At 44.7% G+C, this 16,571-nt stretch overlaps 1 protein-coding gene and 1 pseudogene across 3 annotated transcripts in view; one reads left to right on the top strand and one right to left on the bottom strand.

Moving 5' to 3' along the window:
• PRUNE2 (prune homolog 2 with BCH domain) overlaps positions 1–15,846 on the bottom strand; it is a 207,722-nt gene extending 191,876 nt beyond the window's left edge. For all 3 annotated transcript variants that reach the window (XM_070431469.1, XM_070431467.1, XM_070431468.1), the window contains exon 1: positions 15,654–15,846. In XM_070431469.1, the coding sequence (XP_070287570.1) occupies positions 15,654–15,689 (36 nt within the window). In that variant the 5' untranslated portion in view covers positions 15,690–15,846. The remainder of the gene's footprint in view (positions 1–15,653) is intronic.
• Positions 8,694–9,396, top strand: LOC139020911 (small ribosomal subunit protein eS4, X isoform-like; annotated as a pseudogene).
• Positions 15,847–16,571: the final 725 nt, after the last annotated feature.

The raw sequence follows: 16,571 nt of genomic DNA, 5'->3' as shown, positions 1-16,571 counted from the left end.
GAAAAACAAAACAGTTTGATGCAAACATTTTGTTTCCTACAGCTAGTCCCTCTCCTGGGACAATTCCAGGAGTTCTGTTATGAGCCTGCATTTCCTAAGACCCTGCCACTTCCTTCACTTCTCCTGTCCCACGCACCCTCCCCCCCAAAGCTCATTAACAAATGTGCGGTCCCATGTTTGTGCTGGCAAAGCATAAGGGATAGTACATAATTTTAACAGCAACACATAGTAGAAGCAGGTATTATGTACAGGGCCTGCCTTCTGAGGAATTAGATTGATGACTCTCCTTGCGGCATGATTGCAGAGAGAGTCATCAATCTAATTCTTCTCTCACCTGAAATATAAGCGCTAAAGATCTCTTCCTTGGCATTAGATTTTTAACACCCTGGGAGACAGCAGCACCATCTCATTGGGCATCTCCACGGAGCATGATTGCACCACGAGGCTGCAAGAAGGCAAGCAGGGCAACACCTCCTCTGGAAAAACAGTCCATTTCAGCAGGGGGCAGCCCCCTTCCAAGTCTAAGGAATATTTTAAAGGGGCCATGAACAGTGGCCTGTCTCTCAGCAAATCAAAGCTCTAGATCAGCGGTTCTCAACCTGTGGGTTGCAACCCCTTTGGGGGTCGAACGACCCTCTCACAGGGGTCGCATAAGACCATCCTGCTTATCAGATATTTACATTACGATTCATAACAGTAGCAACATTACAGTTATGAAGTAGAAACAAAAATAATTTTATGGTTGGGGGTCACAACATGAGGTACTGTATTTAAAGGGCCAGAAGGTTGAGAACCACTGCTCTAGACCCTCACTATGTAAACTGTGGTCTGGGGGCTGGCAGCTCCTGAGAGTGTGTTAGAAGTGCAGCATCCCAGGTCCCACCTCAAACTGCACTGAGTCAGAATCTGACCTCCATGCACATGAACTTAAGAAGCCCTGCTACACTGACCACTCCTCCTGAAGTAACTGTCTCACACCCCTGAGGAATGCTGAAATGGAAGTTAAGACTCTCGGGTATAGATAGCATACTAGACATTCAGCACTATATACCAGGCATACCAGTGCCCATCTCCAAGGATTGCCGTGTAAACCGCAGAGTAAATACTGATAGGTATTCTACTACCTTGCTTTCTTGACAAGAGCATGTTTCGCTGAGGGTTGAGTGCCAGGGGTAAGAAGAAAGATTAAGATGTTATGGGGAAATTAGGGCAGAGAGAAGACCCAACAAGGGATATTGGTCATGGCAAGACACTCGCTTAACCTGAATGTTTCTATCTGGCTCCCCATGTTCTCTGCTCTAAGTCTTTAAAAAAGCAGAAGTGTATCCAGTGAGGAGTTGGATAGCGAGGGTTGTGGTCCACAGGGTTTCCTTCCAGAACTTCCTGCCCCACAGCATGCTAGTTATTTGGCAGATGTGCAGGATTTAACAACTACTCAGCTACGTCTCTCAGAGTCAGTTCCACTCCCATCCCAACACTTACCAGAAATAACACCCCAAATATATTTCCCTCGGCATATATTAAGGCTTCCCAACACGACATCTAGAAAGGAATTACCATACCGTACACAAACCATCCTATAGATAATAAATTTCTCTTTAAAAATTATATTTGGTTTTCAGTATAACTGATGTCCTATAAACCTGAAATTGTTATTAATACAGAATTTCAAGCCCAGACTAACCTTGAGCTCCATCTCTCTAAATCTCCTTTTTTTTTTTTTTAATATATTTTATTGATTTTTTACAGAGAGGAAGGGAGAGGGACAGAGAGTTAGAAACATGGATGAGAGAGAAACATCGATCAGCCGCCTCCTGCACATCTCCTACTGGGGATGTGCCCGCAACCAAGGTACATGCCCTTGACCGGAATCGAACCTGGGACCCTTGAGTCCACAGGCCGACGCTCTATCCACTGAGCCAAACCGGTTTCGGCTCTAAATCTCCTTTTAATTATGTGTGGATGTTTCACTTTTTTCATCAGCATGAATTCATCAAACTCTTAAATAGATTGGAAAACACAGGCAACCCAGCACCTCTATGCATAGGCCAATGTGTCTAGTGCATCTTCATCTCTGTGGGTATTGAATTTAACCATCGTGTGGCCTCTGTCTGGCCACAGCTATAAGAAATATTGGCCCAGAAAAATATGTTTCGTAGTGTTTTGAAGGAGAACAACTCAGTGTACACTACATTAAATGGCACTAAACAGAAATTACTCCCTATTGCATAAATATGGGTTGCATACAGGGTTTGAGCCAGTTAATGAATATGATCCAAATGAAGAAATAGTGAGGATGGGGTCAGTCGAAGGAGAGGGAGAGAGAGAGAGAGAGAGAGAGAGAGAGAGAGAGAGAGATTTTCACAGAGTTACACCTCCTCCATAGCAAGGAAAGAGCTGATGTTACAGGCAATTAAACTTCCGTCCCCCCATTACATAAAACTCTCAACTGAAGTCAACGTAAGTGACATCCCATCACCTGTTGCCTCCATTACAGGTGTGCGGGATGAAGCCCACAGGCCCTCCAGAGACTGGCCTCTCAGGAGCCTCTTCCCGTCACAGGTGACACTTGGTCCCCAGCGCCTGTGGAGCTCAGCATGTTTCCACCAAACACACATCCATTCATCTCACGCTTGCGAACTGTTTGAGTTCATCACACAAAACTCCAAAGCTCCATGGACTTGCTTTCCTGTAACATAGCTACAGTATGCATTTGTTTCATCATCGGATATTGTCCTCTTGGAAAAGTGCCCTGTATTTTCACTTGGCTGTTTCTTTTATGAAGATGAATCCAAACCAACCAAAATCTCAATGAAACTTTCAAACTACTTTTTGAAAGTGGGGGCCAAGTTTTGTTCTTACAGATCCTATTGGCATAAAGGGCTTGAAACCCAGAAGACATTCTACAGCCACTTTGCCATTTACTAGGGGCGTGTCCTTGGGCGAGGCTGCATGTCCCCTCGCTGACCTTGTTCTCTCGTCTGTGATGTAAATATAAAACATGTCCTTATCCAAGGTTGATCAAATGAGATTGCATAGGCAGAAGCAGTTATGAAGTGCAATACCATGGCACCTGAATTACCACACCAAGTACAACAGCAACTGGCTTGACTGCTCCATAAGGCTCAATCCTTTTGAAATAATTGAGAGCAGAAGTGAAAAGAAAAAGAGGAAGTGGCCTTTCGAGTCAGATACTACTGCATGATCTCAAAGAACAGCTGTACTTGGCATAGCCCAGACTGTATTATGATCGCCTTAATTTAGCAGCAAGGCAGCTTCGGTTATTTGCTCAGATCCGTATTTTAAAAATTAGCATAGCACTCTCCCCACTATTCTGTGCAACCTCGCCAATTTGTCAGGAGCACAGATCTAGGTGCCAAGAGATCTGAAAACTATGCTTGGCTCTGTCACAGTGTTCTGTGGGACAACTTAACCTTCCTGAACTTCGCTGAGTCTTGAAATTTGGTGGATTTCATCCAGTTGGACAGATTTATCAAGAAACTTAAGACTATTTATATCTTTTGCTCCAATAGTTACATATTTGAAAAGCTATTTTAAGGACACAATCTTAAACAGGATAAAATGTTTTAGGCACAACAACTTTTTAATGCAATTAACAATATCAAAAAAGAGAGAGAATCAACACGTTTATCTATAGAATATCTTTTTTATTATTTAAGATGCTGATTTGGAATACTCTGTAATAACAAAGAAATATTTAATAAATAATGTTAAGTACAATAAAAATCAAGATACCAAAATATATAAATATCCAATTTTAACCCTATGCACAGGAAAGAAAGACTAAGAAATATTGCCAAGAGTCATGCTTCAATGAAAGTGGGTAATTTTTATTTTTCTATTATCCACAGTTCATTTTTCAGCCTTCCTTTATTTCCCAAATTTGCCTTAATGTTTATTTATTCTATTATAAGTCAATGAAGCCTAAAACATAATACCAGGAGGTGAAAATGCACAAAGTCTAAAGCCATCTGTTTCAGTTGAAGTTTCATCCTTCCACAATAGTTCCCACGTTAGGTCTGTGATTACGATAACTAACAGTTTCACAGCAAGAACTCACTAATAAAAGACTAAAGCTTTTGGATGTTATACGATGCCTGTTGTCCACACCACTCTCTGAAGTGACAGGTCAGCGTGAGTCCAGTGTGACGGAGTGATCAGGGTGGCTAGATACAAATCTCGCTGATGGCCAAAGTCCAACCCAGGAGCCAGTAGTAACCAGCCTGGCTCACTGTTTGTGATATTCTTCAAAGCAGACTACGTGAATGCTAGCTCAGGAAGCTCTCTGAGTGTGAACTGGTTTCTACAGCGATGTCATGCTTGGTCAGCAGGCTATTTGGGCATGAAATGGTGCCACAGGAGTGAGCAACACATTTTTTCCCTCCATAAGGCTCAGGCTGTCCTAATGCTTTGGAGAGCTAATGAATTTTTCAAAATATTTTAAAAGCCCATTCTGGAGTGGCATTGTGACCTGCATCCACCTCCATGAGTTTATGTCAGTTTTTCTGGAGACTGGAGCCAAGGATGATGGCACTTCAGGCCACAGGCCAAGGGTATCGGCCAAGTGGCCAGGACACAGTTACGGAGCCACTGAAATTACTTGGATTCACGCACAGCTTTACGTTAGGGTCTTACAAAGCAAATGCACGATAACAAATAGAGGGAATATGCAGCTAGAGGATAAAATTCTCCCTCCTAGTCACCTTTTCTGTGACCTTTATACATTTCCTAAGACCAGCCTTTCCGTTTGTCCACAACCTAAAATCAAACAAACAAAAAGTTCTCCCAATGATCTTGATAAACACTCAAAACATAAAACACGAAAACCTGAATCAAAGGGTAGGCTTGTATTAATCCACAAGAATTAGTTGAAATACTGCTCACTTTGCCCTGAAAGAATCCAGCCCTCCAACAGGCCGTGGCTCTGGGAGTCTGTTTATATTGTAGCTGCCAAAGGGTGAAAGAATCCTCCCTGGTAGCTCAGCCAGGGAATGCTGCTTGCAAAGCAAATCGCACTGCTCAGGGCCGGAAGGAGGTTGGGGGGGAGCAGAGAATGTGGGATGGGAGGGTACAGAGAGACCAGCCCCCTTGCCTCCCTGGAGAGGGGCCCTGGGACACTGTCTCCCAGGGGAGCAGCTGGGCATGTGTCCTCTCAGATTTGCCCATGGCCGACAGCAGCTGACCTGCCCACCTGCTGTGACACTTCTGTCTTCCCAGAGCCAGGTGCCGTCTGGCCAGCACCACTGACCACTTGCTAGAGGATGTGTGTTTGAAGAATGTAACGCTGTTTCTACATGCAGCATACACCTCTGCCTCAGCTCTTCCTTCTTTTCCATTTTGGAGAGCAAGACGCAGGCATGCACATATCTATTTTATACCCTTTAATTAATTGTTAGATAAAGTTTCACAGCAAAACAACTGGACTTTTCTTTTAAAGAAAAAAATCACTCATCCCAGAAGTCCTGTTTTTTCACCTGAAGGAAATAGTTCCTTTTTTTTTCTTTTAGTTTTATTTTCTTGTTTAAAGTACTACAAATAGTACATATGTCTCCTTTTTTTTCCCCATTGACCTTCCCCAGGCCTCCCCTACCCGTCCTCCCCTACACATGCCCTTAACCCCCCACCCCCACCCCAGTGTCTTGTGTCCATCGGTTATGCGTATATGCATGCATATAAGTCCTTCGAAATGGTTCTTATGAATGGGAACCCTTCCATAAAAAACTTTCAAATAAGTGAAAGTCCATCAGCCCTCAGGCTGTTCTTGGGGACCTTATTTTATAGGCCCCTGGGCACTCCTGCAGCTCTGCTGTGGATTCCGGAACCAGGTTTAGCCATGAACTTAGGATGGGGGTGGGTAGTAGGGTTTCTCATGTCCTGTACCTGCCTCAGGCCTACCTATACCTTCCCGATCAGGCTTACAACTTCAGCCCCATCACTGTCCGTCCTGACTCCTGGCTCACTTGTTGTAAACCATGGCATTTCACTTAGCTGGTTTCACTCAAGGAGATCTCCTATGCAAGGGACTTTTCCGGACAGCCACAGCTTACCCTCCATGTGGCAATTTCTTTTCTATTTTAATTAGCTAAGTTGGAAAATTTTCTGAAATTGCTTGAGTACCCCACTTTTCTCCTTAAATGGGACACTGAGCTTAAATGGTCTTCCTTCCGTGATGATTCAGGGTCATTACTGTGAACATCAGTGATGGACTTGACCTCACTGATATTATGGTCCCCAGAAGCTGTGCAGATATTTAGCACTATTTATGTACCCCACAACAGATGAAAGGGTACTGAGGGAGGGCCTGGGTCTGCTTCTTATAGGTTCTGTTTGATTTTGGTTTTGTTTGTGTAATTCCTCCATTATAACTTACCAGCAATTACAGCCTTTGGCTGCCTCTCCTTCCATCACCCCCAGCTGAGAAAACCAAGCTTGTCAAAGCGCAAATTACTAAATGACGATGATTTTTATAGCTAACATTCCCCGAGTCTTTGCTGGGTTCCTAGCATTTTCTAAATGACTTACAGGTATAACCTCATGAAGGGGCTCAGAAATGGAGTTTGGACATTTTGCCGTGAGAAAAGAACTAAGTATAAAGGTATGTTTTACTACTTGCCTGAGGGAAAGCTGCCTTTGCCTGATTCCCGGTTTTCAGGAGACTTTAGGCTGGCTGATGTTGCCAAATTAGTGAACTCCGGGCACATGAACTGTGCTGTGCCTCTTGCAACTAACTCATTCTAGCCTGGATTTTGGAAGGATTTTCTTCTCTCTCTCTCTCACCACTTTTCAAACTTGCTTCCTCCTGAATCATTTGATTCTTCTCTTTTCTCCTGTTTTCCTTCCCTTCCACCTCCTCTCCTTTTTCCTTTCTCCCCCTTGTTCTGTGCTCCTACATGCATCTTAAGTATAACCAGCAGTTTCTGGGACATTACTCAGCTGGAGGACTTGTCCGCACAGCTGAGAGCTGAGCCCCAATGCCAATCCTTCTCCTTACTAGCTGTGTCACCTGGGGTGAGTTCACCCACCTTACAATCAACCATCAAAGTAATCCTTCCAGTCTCCAGCAAGTGAGTGGCAACAATGAAGAAATCTGCAAAACCAAAAGTTGTGCTCACAACCTTGGTTGCTTACTCAGTTATCTGAGGGTTTTTAATATAAAACAGTCAACACAGAGAAATGAACCTCTCTTGGGTCAAGTGAACTTACCCCTCAACCCTCCTATTAATGTGTCAAATTGTTCACTTTTCATTTAAAAAGAATGAAATGTTCCAGGACATCTGGTAGGAAGAGGTACTTACAGATGAGGGGAAGGGTCCTGGAACTGGAATCAGGTGATTTGGGACAAAGCCTCTGCTCTTTAGTGGCCGTGGAACCTTGGGCCAACCTCACTGAGCCTGCAAAAGGAGAATAATGGCTACCTCCCAAGACCATGGTGGGCACTGAGTTTTCAAATCAATGTATCAATGTACAAAAATGTAACTCTTATAGATAGTCAGCAAATTTTATTTGAAGCAAAGGGAGCTAAGAATTGCCCCTGTTTCTAAACAGGGATTTCTGGCTCTCTTGTCATCAGTGGCTCCCATCATGCTTTTATTATTGTGGATGAAGAACACATTCTCATCTTAGCACCTACATACCTGCAACAGCCCTGGGCGGGGAGTGCTATTATTGTTCTCATGTCACAGATGAGGGAACCGAGGCTCAGAAAAGTGTGAAGTTGCCTGATGAGTAAGTAAAAATGGCAACGTCAGGCTTTGAAATCAGACATCTGGCCCCCAGAGTCTACACGATCAGTCCACATGGCATTGAAGGGAAAGAAGTGAGGAGGACAACAGGATCTTTAAGGTTCCTCCAAATCCAAAAGTGCTCTCCGAGATTCTTCCTAAACCTTCCTATCAGAGCTGGCAACTTTTACTACAGGCTGCTTCATGTTACCAGGTTGGGGGCTCAGGTATAGAAATGTGTGGTTCTTACTGCTCCCAGGGAAGTCACCAATCATAAAGGATGATAACACAGATATGCTTTTGATTTATTGATGTCTACTTTCAGCCACATGTTTTGATGTATCTGCATAATATATTAATTGCTAAAAAAGCTAATTCTGAAATGTGAGTAGATACACCCTAAACTAAACAAGACCTGTTGCCAAAATGTATTCAAGACCATATGCATTCCATTCAGCCTTGCATAAAAGCTAGCCTTGTTATTTTTTCTTCTTCTTTTTTTTAAATCCTCACATGAGGGTATGTTTTCATTGATTTTTGAGAGAGAGAGAGAGAGAGAGAGAGAGAGAGATTGATTGCCTCCTGTATGTGCCCGAACTGGGGATCGAACCTGCAACTTTTTGGTATATGGGAGAACACTCCAACCAACTAAAATCAATTAAGCCACCCGGCCAGGGCTAGCCTTGTTATTTTGCAGTAACATTTAGTATGAAGTACCTACTCTGTGCAAAGTGATCTAAATGTTTCTCACCACCTTCCAATCAACCAACCTGGGTCCTGCATACTGTCACCAGCCCTTCTTCAGATTCAGACCTCTAAGAGTCTATATCTGTTCGTCCACTTACTCATTTTTATTGCGCCACTACCATGTGTCCCATTTTGTGCAAGACTTTTGCCCTATGACTTTATTCAGTCTGAAAACACTTTGCTCTTTTTGTGCTTAGCAGAGTCATGGCTCCTGGTCCCAAGAAGCATCTGAAGCATATAGCAACTCCAAAGCTTTGGATGCTGGATAAACTGATGGGTGTGTTTGTTCCTCATCTATCAACTGATCCCCACAAGCTGAGAAAATATTTGCCCTGCATCTTTTTCTAAGAAACAGACTTAAATCTTCCCTGACAGTGAAGTAAAGAAGATCTGCATGAAGCCATTCATTAAGATTAAGGTCTGAACTGATACAGCCTAGCCTGGTGGTTTTATGGACGTCATCAGCATTGACAAGGCCATGGAGCATTTCCCTCTGATCTATGGCACCAAGGGTGGCTTTGTTGTTTATCGTATCACACCTGAGGAGGGCAAGTGCAAGTTGTGCAAAGTAAGAAAGATCTTTGTAGACACAAAATAAATCCCTCACCTGGTGACTTTCCACTACCCAAATCCCTTCATCCAAGTGAAGGGCACCATTCGGATTGATTTGAAAACTGACTGGCAAGATTACCGATTTCAACAACTTTGATACTATTAACAAGTGTATGATAATGGGAGTGCTAACTTGGGAAGAATTGGTGTGATCAGCAACAGAAAGGGACATCCTGGTTCTTTTGATGTGGTTCAGATAAAAGATGCCAACAGCTTTGCCCCTCAGCTCGCCAACAGTTTTGTTAATGGAAAGGCAATAAACCAGGTATTTTTCTTTCCTGAGGAAAAAGTATGACCTCATTGCTGAGGAGAGAAACTGTCAAACAGAGCAGGAAGTGAAATGATCTCCAGGTAACAGGATTGGAAGGTCTTTGTACTTAATTAATGATAATATGGCATGATTCATTGCCTCCCCCGCAAAACACACACACACACACACACACACACACACACACACACACCTACTTAGTGAGCTTCAGGCACTGTACCAGGCCCTGGAGATGCCATGTCCTGGTCCATACTCTCATCAATCAAATAAACATGCCCAATAAAGATACAATGACAAGCTGAGATAAGTGAGCTAAAAGCATTGCAAAACAAACAAGCAAACAATAAAACACCTGACTTATACACATGAAATGGGGGAGTGGGGGAGGGAGGGATTGTTCAGCAAAGTCATCTCTTCTTCTTCACCTGACCTGAAGAAGAGGTAGGAATTATTTAAGCTAAGAGGTGGGGGAGAGTAGGAGAAGAAGCCAGCAGAAGCTGGACAGCAGACTGGGCCAGAGCCCAGGGTCAAATTAAGAGTGTTGTCTGTTCGTTCTCCTAAGAGCAATGGGAAGTGACTGAGGTTTTAAGAAAGGGATGGGAGAGGTGTGAAAGATGCTTTCACAGCGATATGCCTCATAGCAGTGGGAGAGTGGTTTGCAGGAGACCAACCGGTTAGCTGGCCATTGCTTGGCAGGATAGAGGAGAAGGAAATTCCAAGTTGAAGAAACTGGATGAATAATAATGTTATTCACTGAGATAAGGAATTGAAGAAAAGAACCAACTTGGGGGAAAATGGAGAGGAGCAACCATCGTTCCAGTTTCTGTGCTATGGGCTGTAGGTATATTATTTTGGCTTTACAACAAGCCCCGCAAAGTAGGCATCATTATCCCATTTTTCATATTAAAAACTCAAGGCTTTTTTATGAGCTTCGTTTTTCTAACCAAATGTCCATGGGTCTGATTTTCCTGGGCAATCTAGGGCTCAGTTTACCTCCCAAGAGTTCTTAAGATGAGAGATTAACTTTCCCTGGAAATCAAAGCCAAAAGCCACAGGGCTCAGACAGAAGTGGATCTGGGACTTTGCCGGAGATGTTGAGTAGGCTGCTGTGGGACCCGTGGCAAGGCAGCCCTGTAGGATTGTGTAGGTTGTGTACTGCACAAACTTAGAGGGTGCCCATCATTCAAAGTCCATGTGAATATATCAGCCCTGTCCCTCCCAGGTTCTTTTCAGACTCCAAACTCCACGACTCTCCCGTAAGCCCCAGGGTTCGAAAAAGAATCACCAACCAAGGCAACACCATGCACGTTACCTCTCCAGTCCCCAGATGTTCTTTCCTCTTTTGAAACCTCCATCCAGACCCAGGTATTCCTCCCTCACCACTTTTTTTTTTTTTTTTTTTTTTGCTCAGCCAACACTCCAAGGAGGACTGGATGTAAGAAAAGAGTGAAACCTTCATCACCAAGACATCATTGCTTACAAGAGCTCCCCAGAGAAGTACACCAAACCCAAAATGATGTCACTATCTGCCCAAATAAAGGCTTCATAGAAACAAACAGGTTTCTAGGACCAATGCTGTTACGTTTTTACCTACTCAACATAAAATAGTCCCCAAATCACTGATTAAAGGGTGTCCTCACTCACCTGAGCCCATCCTTCAAGACCCTAGGTGCTGTCTGAATGGGAGTGACAAATTCTTCACCTTCAAGGCAGACCACTCCACTATGAGATTCACAAGGGAAAAGCCTGGGTCTCCTCTGCGGCCCTGAAGCTGGGACATTCACAGTTCATGGTCTGACAGCTCCGGCAGTGAGAAATGGAGCTGACTCCTGGTCTAAATCCGCCAAGGGCATTTTTCTCATCAGGCCCTGAAGGGTGACTCCACATTCACAGAAGAGCGTGGGTTCTTGAGTTTCCTGCTCAGGATGCTCTGGCAAGAGGCACAGTCTCAAATGCACCAGCTCTCACTCATGGTGGGGCAGGAGCTGATCCCGTGGGTGGTGATCAGAATGAGCTCAGCTCGCCAAAGGAAACTGCTTTGCCAGCATCTCACTATTGCCAATCCTCACCACAGCAGCTCTTTGAAAGGTATGGCACTTTCCCTCTAAAGACAGTTTTTATTGACACGCACCACCTTCTTCCCATAAAGGAAATCAGGAAGAAAAGGTTCCTCCAATTTCTAGTCAAGATGATTAGTCTGTGGACATGCTGCAGTGTTTTTCTTTCTTGTTTAAAACCCCAGCCCCTCTATAAACTCTAATGTGGTTGTTCACGTAGAGTTTTGAGTGTGCCTTCTTGTTTCTAGACCACATACCACAGAGTATAAGTTGGCAGGTAGGTCACCCAGAACTATTCTTCTGAAGAAGTCCACCTATTGACCAATACCCACTGCAATATGAGCCCTCCACCTGCAGTTGTCACTTGCTGAAGTGGCAGATGCGTTCCCCAGACGGTAGTGGTAGCCCTGTCCCCACCCTGTCTTTGAAAACAGCATTCCTAAGGCATTAATATGCCCTATATCCTTCCGGTAGCAGCTGACACTCTGGCCACACACACCCAAGGCTGGCATGACCTACAACTTAGGGCAGTGTGCTGCAGAGGCCCTCCTCCCACCTCGCCATGGCCTTGAGCAGCTGCTTGAATTGCATCAGCCGGTGGGGTCTGGGCAGTGGAAGAGGCTCAGCAGCCAATCTACTCAGTGTGGGGACCATGGCTTTCTTCCAGCCAGAGCCCCATCTACCTCCTCCCATCCCCACCCCTCCCAGAGTTCATGGGGACTTGGACCATTTACTGCCATCATGAGGCCTGAATATTTTGTCTTGGCCTAAATATTTTTCTGAGCTGGCCACCATGAAACTGGAAGACATTTCCCAAATTAGAGCCTAGGGCAGGAAGTTCTCATTCTTACCTGTCTTCAATTTCTCTTACCATAGAAATAGTATAACTAGAGAATGACTATGACACCACCATAGACTTGTGTAACTAAAATGAAAAGCATGGCTGAAACTTAAGAGCTGACCTGGAACTACCGGATTTGATCTCTTTCCCTATTCCAGCTCAGAATAGGCAAGTGGAAGAAAAGCCAAGTGGGCAGTGGCAGGAGAAAAAGAAAATATGTTTTCACTCTCATTCCTAGTGCTAGCAGTAAGTGTCCAGATCAGAAACATCTGGGTTCTCACCTGGGGTAGTGAACCAAATTAACAAACATCACCCTTTGATTACCAGCTCTACTGCCTTGGGGTCTAGCTCTCATGCTGCGTACTCTACTGTCTTGATTGTTTTAACGGTACCTGTGTCAATTCCTTCTTTGTCAAGAAGGTGGCATTGCTGGAGACTGTGCATGGCAGGAACCAGTCTCTTGCTGCCTTCCACCTTCAGCCCGGGTTTCTCTTTTTTATGAAATAGCTCCCGGCACCCAGGCACCCACGCCTGTCCTAACAAGGGTTCCTTCTGGCAGGCCCCCTAGAGAAGCATTTGAGCTCCAGGAGAGGGCGATGCCTCTGACGCCACACTTGGAGTTTACTTTTGCCATTTCGGATCAGTTTCATCTATTCTCAGGTGGGATTGGAAGGGGAGATTTAAGGACAAGGGGGATTGGGATTGTCAGCGAATCTGCCTCAGTTTAAGGACTTGCAAAACCAGACTGGCATGATAAATAGAATTGAGAGAATGCTCTCTCGATTTCAATAGAAATCATCTCCAAACTACCTGATAAAAATTCAAAAGCATCAGCCGCTTCAGAGCTGTCTGCTTCAGAGATGTCTGCTCAACCCAAGGGCCTGGCCTAGAATGGGAACCCCCTCCTCTCCTCACAATGACAGATAAATGATAAATGCTCCTAGTTGGGAACTAAAGGCACACAAACAATTTCTCCAAAGTCTGATGATGGGAGATTTTAGCTATGGCTAATAGCAATTCCACTTAGGAATTTTAAATTCCTTTGGCCTATTGAAATTAGCTAGCTCCAATGATGATGGGGTTACATTATGAGTTTGAAAAGGACATTGACAATTTCAAAGCATTCAAAGATATATATCATATGCTGGTAGAATATCAAAGAAGTGAAGTAGGTAGGAAAAAATCTGCCAATTAGAGTTTGTCTAGGTATCATATAAATAAATCTGTATTAGCTTCTGATGGAAAACAGCTTAAATATAACATCTAAATGACATCTACTTAATTATGGCCTAATAAAGCTTAAGTGAAATCCAACATAATTTCTTCTCCTTAAAATGCTTCCCAAAAATAGCCCAATTTTTAAGCAATCCTACTATTTCATTATGAATAAACTCACAAATAAATGCCATAATTATTTATTCAATTTTTCCCTCTTAAACAAAGGCTATCCATCCTCTAAAACAAAAGTTATTTACTACAATAGCTGAATGTTGCATATTAAGTAAAAAAATTTTTTTTTTACCTAGAAAATGTAGTTTGTCAGAGAAAATGTGACCCAACCACCTTTGCTGAGGCCGAATAAGAAAGGCTAACTGTGATCTCCAACAGGAAATCTATTCCAAGAAAAACACACAATTAGCAGTAATTGTTCTTCTGGCTAAAGCAGTCGACTGGGATCAGTATTTCAAACAACCACTTCTTTTTACTGTCTTTTTTTTTTTTAATGATGTAGAGCAATTGCTCGTCTAATGAAGGGACTCGGTAAATAAACTTACACATGACTCTAAACTGATTACTCTGAAACAGGCACTTTTTATTCCAGTAATTGCTCTTCAGAAATGAGACAAACCTCTTGCTCACATGAGACCCCACAATCTAAACGTTTATTGGCGAGCAGAGCACATAAGGCCAGCAGAGTACAGGTGCGGTCTAAAACTGCAGTTATCGTTGATCAACCATTCATTTTCATCCACACAAAAAACAAACAAATAAGCTGCCAAAATTGACTTTCCTTTTTGACCATCTCTCACTCATTATCAGGTCAAAACTCAGGGCCCGTGTATAATATCAGAAATGCAAGGGAGTTTCTGCAATCAGTATTTTCCTTCTAATGCTCATGTGAAACTCATAAGGGGGTCAGCAACAAACACAGAAATGATCACATATTTTCTCAATTCTGAAATTCTGGCAAGTTCCATTCTCTGTGAGGCTTAAGGTGGAAAACAAAGTACTTATATTAGCATTGATCAACTTTAATGGTCTTTTTAAAGATACTTACAGTTAAGCTATTGGAAAAATCACACTTGCCTCCGCACTCCCTTTGTTGTTGGAGGGTGAGTTACAGGAATAAGCCTGCCTTGTGATTAAGACGTCACCTTAATGCAGACTTTATATTTTGGCTTTTCTGAAGGTTTAAAGGTTAAAGGCATCATAAATTATGCATTTCCTCCAATGCCAGGCCCATAAAAGGCGCTTTCACTGTTCATTAAAGATATTGCTTCTAAATGGGCAGAGGCTTTTTTTTTAAAGTGTAGAAACAGAAAAATTTCCATTATGTTTATTGATGCTATGATGGAGAGCCAAAACAATTTGGAATTAGGAAACTGCTAGAATGTAACAACTGTCAACATAAAATTTTTGTCAACAAGTGAAATTTTTGTTCACTCTTTGTACAGTGAAACAGTTAAACACAGCCGACCAACACGCTGGTCTCCTCCCAGAAGAGCCAGTCTGGCAAAATGCACATGGCCAGCAACAGTTGGGGCTGTCCCCTTCTCTCTCTGTCCCAAATTACAGATCTGAATAGGGACCCAAGAGACACAGGATTCACATTAGAATATCCCCAACTCCTGCCCTGGAGCAAGCTCTGTGTGAGGTATGTTTTCATAAACTGCATATTGGCACATGTCCTTCCTAGTTGACACCCTGACTTCCTCACTTATGCTTTGCCACCACCTCCAGCTAAAGCCAGTTCTAAGAGATCCTTACTTTCCTTTTACACTGACACCTATTGCGTCTGCAGAGGCTGGGCTCTTTTTCCCTTGGAGCACCACACCCATTCCTCCTCGAGCCTTCAGGAGCAAAATGCAGATTTGGCTGGATCTGCCTCTCTCCAACCTCAGGCTGAAGGAACCAGACACACAACTTAAGCTAGGCTATGACCACCCCCAGGTCGGCGTCCTGTCTGGCGCAGGGAAGGATTCTGGAGGCAGACTGCTTGCTGAAAGCACCAGAGTTCCAGAGATCCGTGCCAGCATACAGCCCGCACACCCTGACAACTAAGTGGCAAAGTTGTTTCTGCCTCTTTTACTGCAATGCCCTTTCCTCTCCATTAGAAAACAGAGAGAGAGAGAGAGGCGCACACACGCCTGGCTTCCTCAACTTACCAGTTTAGACTTGGCGCGTTGCAAAAATTCTTCCATATCGTTGTGAGGTTTGGACCAGGGGTACCCGGAGGGGTGCGGAGGAAGACCTCAGTCGGAGGAGAGGCGCGGGATCTCCGGGTGGTGGCGTCCTGTGGCGCAGCGACCTTCGGCTCCCTCCTGCCGCTCGGAGGCGGCTGTGGCTGCGCCCGGGGCGGTGGCGTCCTAAGGTTCCCAGCCCCACCCCTGAGCGACGCTGCCCCCTCGGGCACCGGACTCTTTCCTATTAAGGGAAGTGGGTGTGCCGCCGGAAGTCCCAGGGCGCGCCGGGCTCGCTCGCCCGCACGCGCCTGCGGGGCGGGAGCTCGGGACCTGGACCGGGGGCGGGTGTGTCGGGGGATGGCAAGGGCGCCTGGGCCAATCGCAGGGCCCTGCTGCGGCCTCCTGACGTGGCGCGCCTAAGGATGCGGCAACCATGGACAGCGCCCAGAAGTGCGAGCCAAGTGCCAGGGGCTGCTGCAGAGGGCGGCTCTGCCGCAGGCACTGCCACTGACAGCCAGGGGAAGGTGGGAAGAGGGAGAGAGGGGAAAGAGGGCCTCTGAAGAGCCCACCCTCCTCGGCCAGCGCCTCCCTGGCTGGCTGGCAGGTTACAGAGAGCTTCAGCGGTCACTTAATGAGCTGGCTCTGCTGGCCTGGCCAGGGGATTTGTTCAGCTAGATGGGGAGAGAAGGGGGGTGGGGGGGGGGGATGTATGGCGGGGTGTGAGGCGGCTGCTATTACTGAGCTAAAAAGCTAAAAGCAGTACGACCTTGATGGAAAATAATCAGAAGAGCAGTCTGGAAGGTTGTACTAGGATGCATCTACCCTCCTTAGCCTCAAAACATATACCCACCCAGCCATGGGCATCTGCAGTTCACCCCAACTGGGACCCCTTATGTTGGC

This window comes from Myotis yumanensis, unplaced genomic scaffold (genome assembly GCF_028538775.1).
Source record: "Myotis yumanensis isolate MYYU_CA2020_CCGP unplaced genomic scaffold, mMyoYum1.0.hap1 SCAF_12, whole genome shotgun sequence".
Classification (NCBI taxonomy): Eukaryota; Metazoa; Chordata; class Mammalia; order Chiroptera; family Vespertilionidae; genus Myotis; species Myotis yumanensis.
This window is presented reverse-complemented; position numbering and strand designations above follow the sequence as displayed.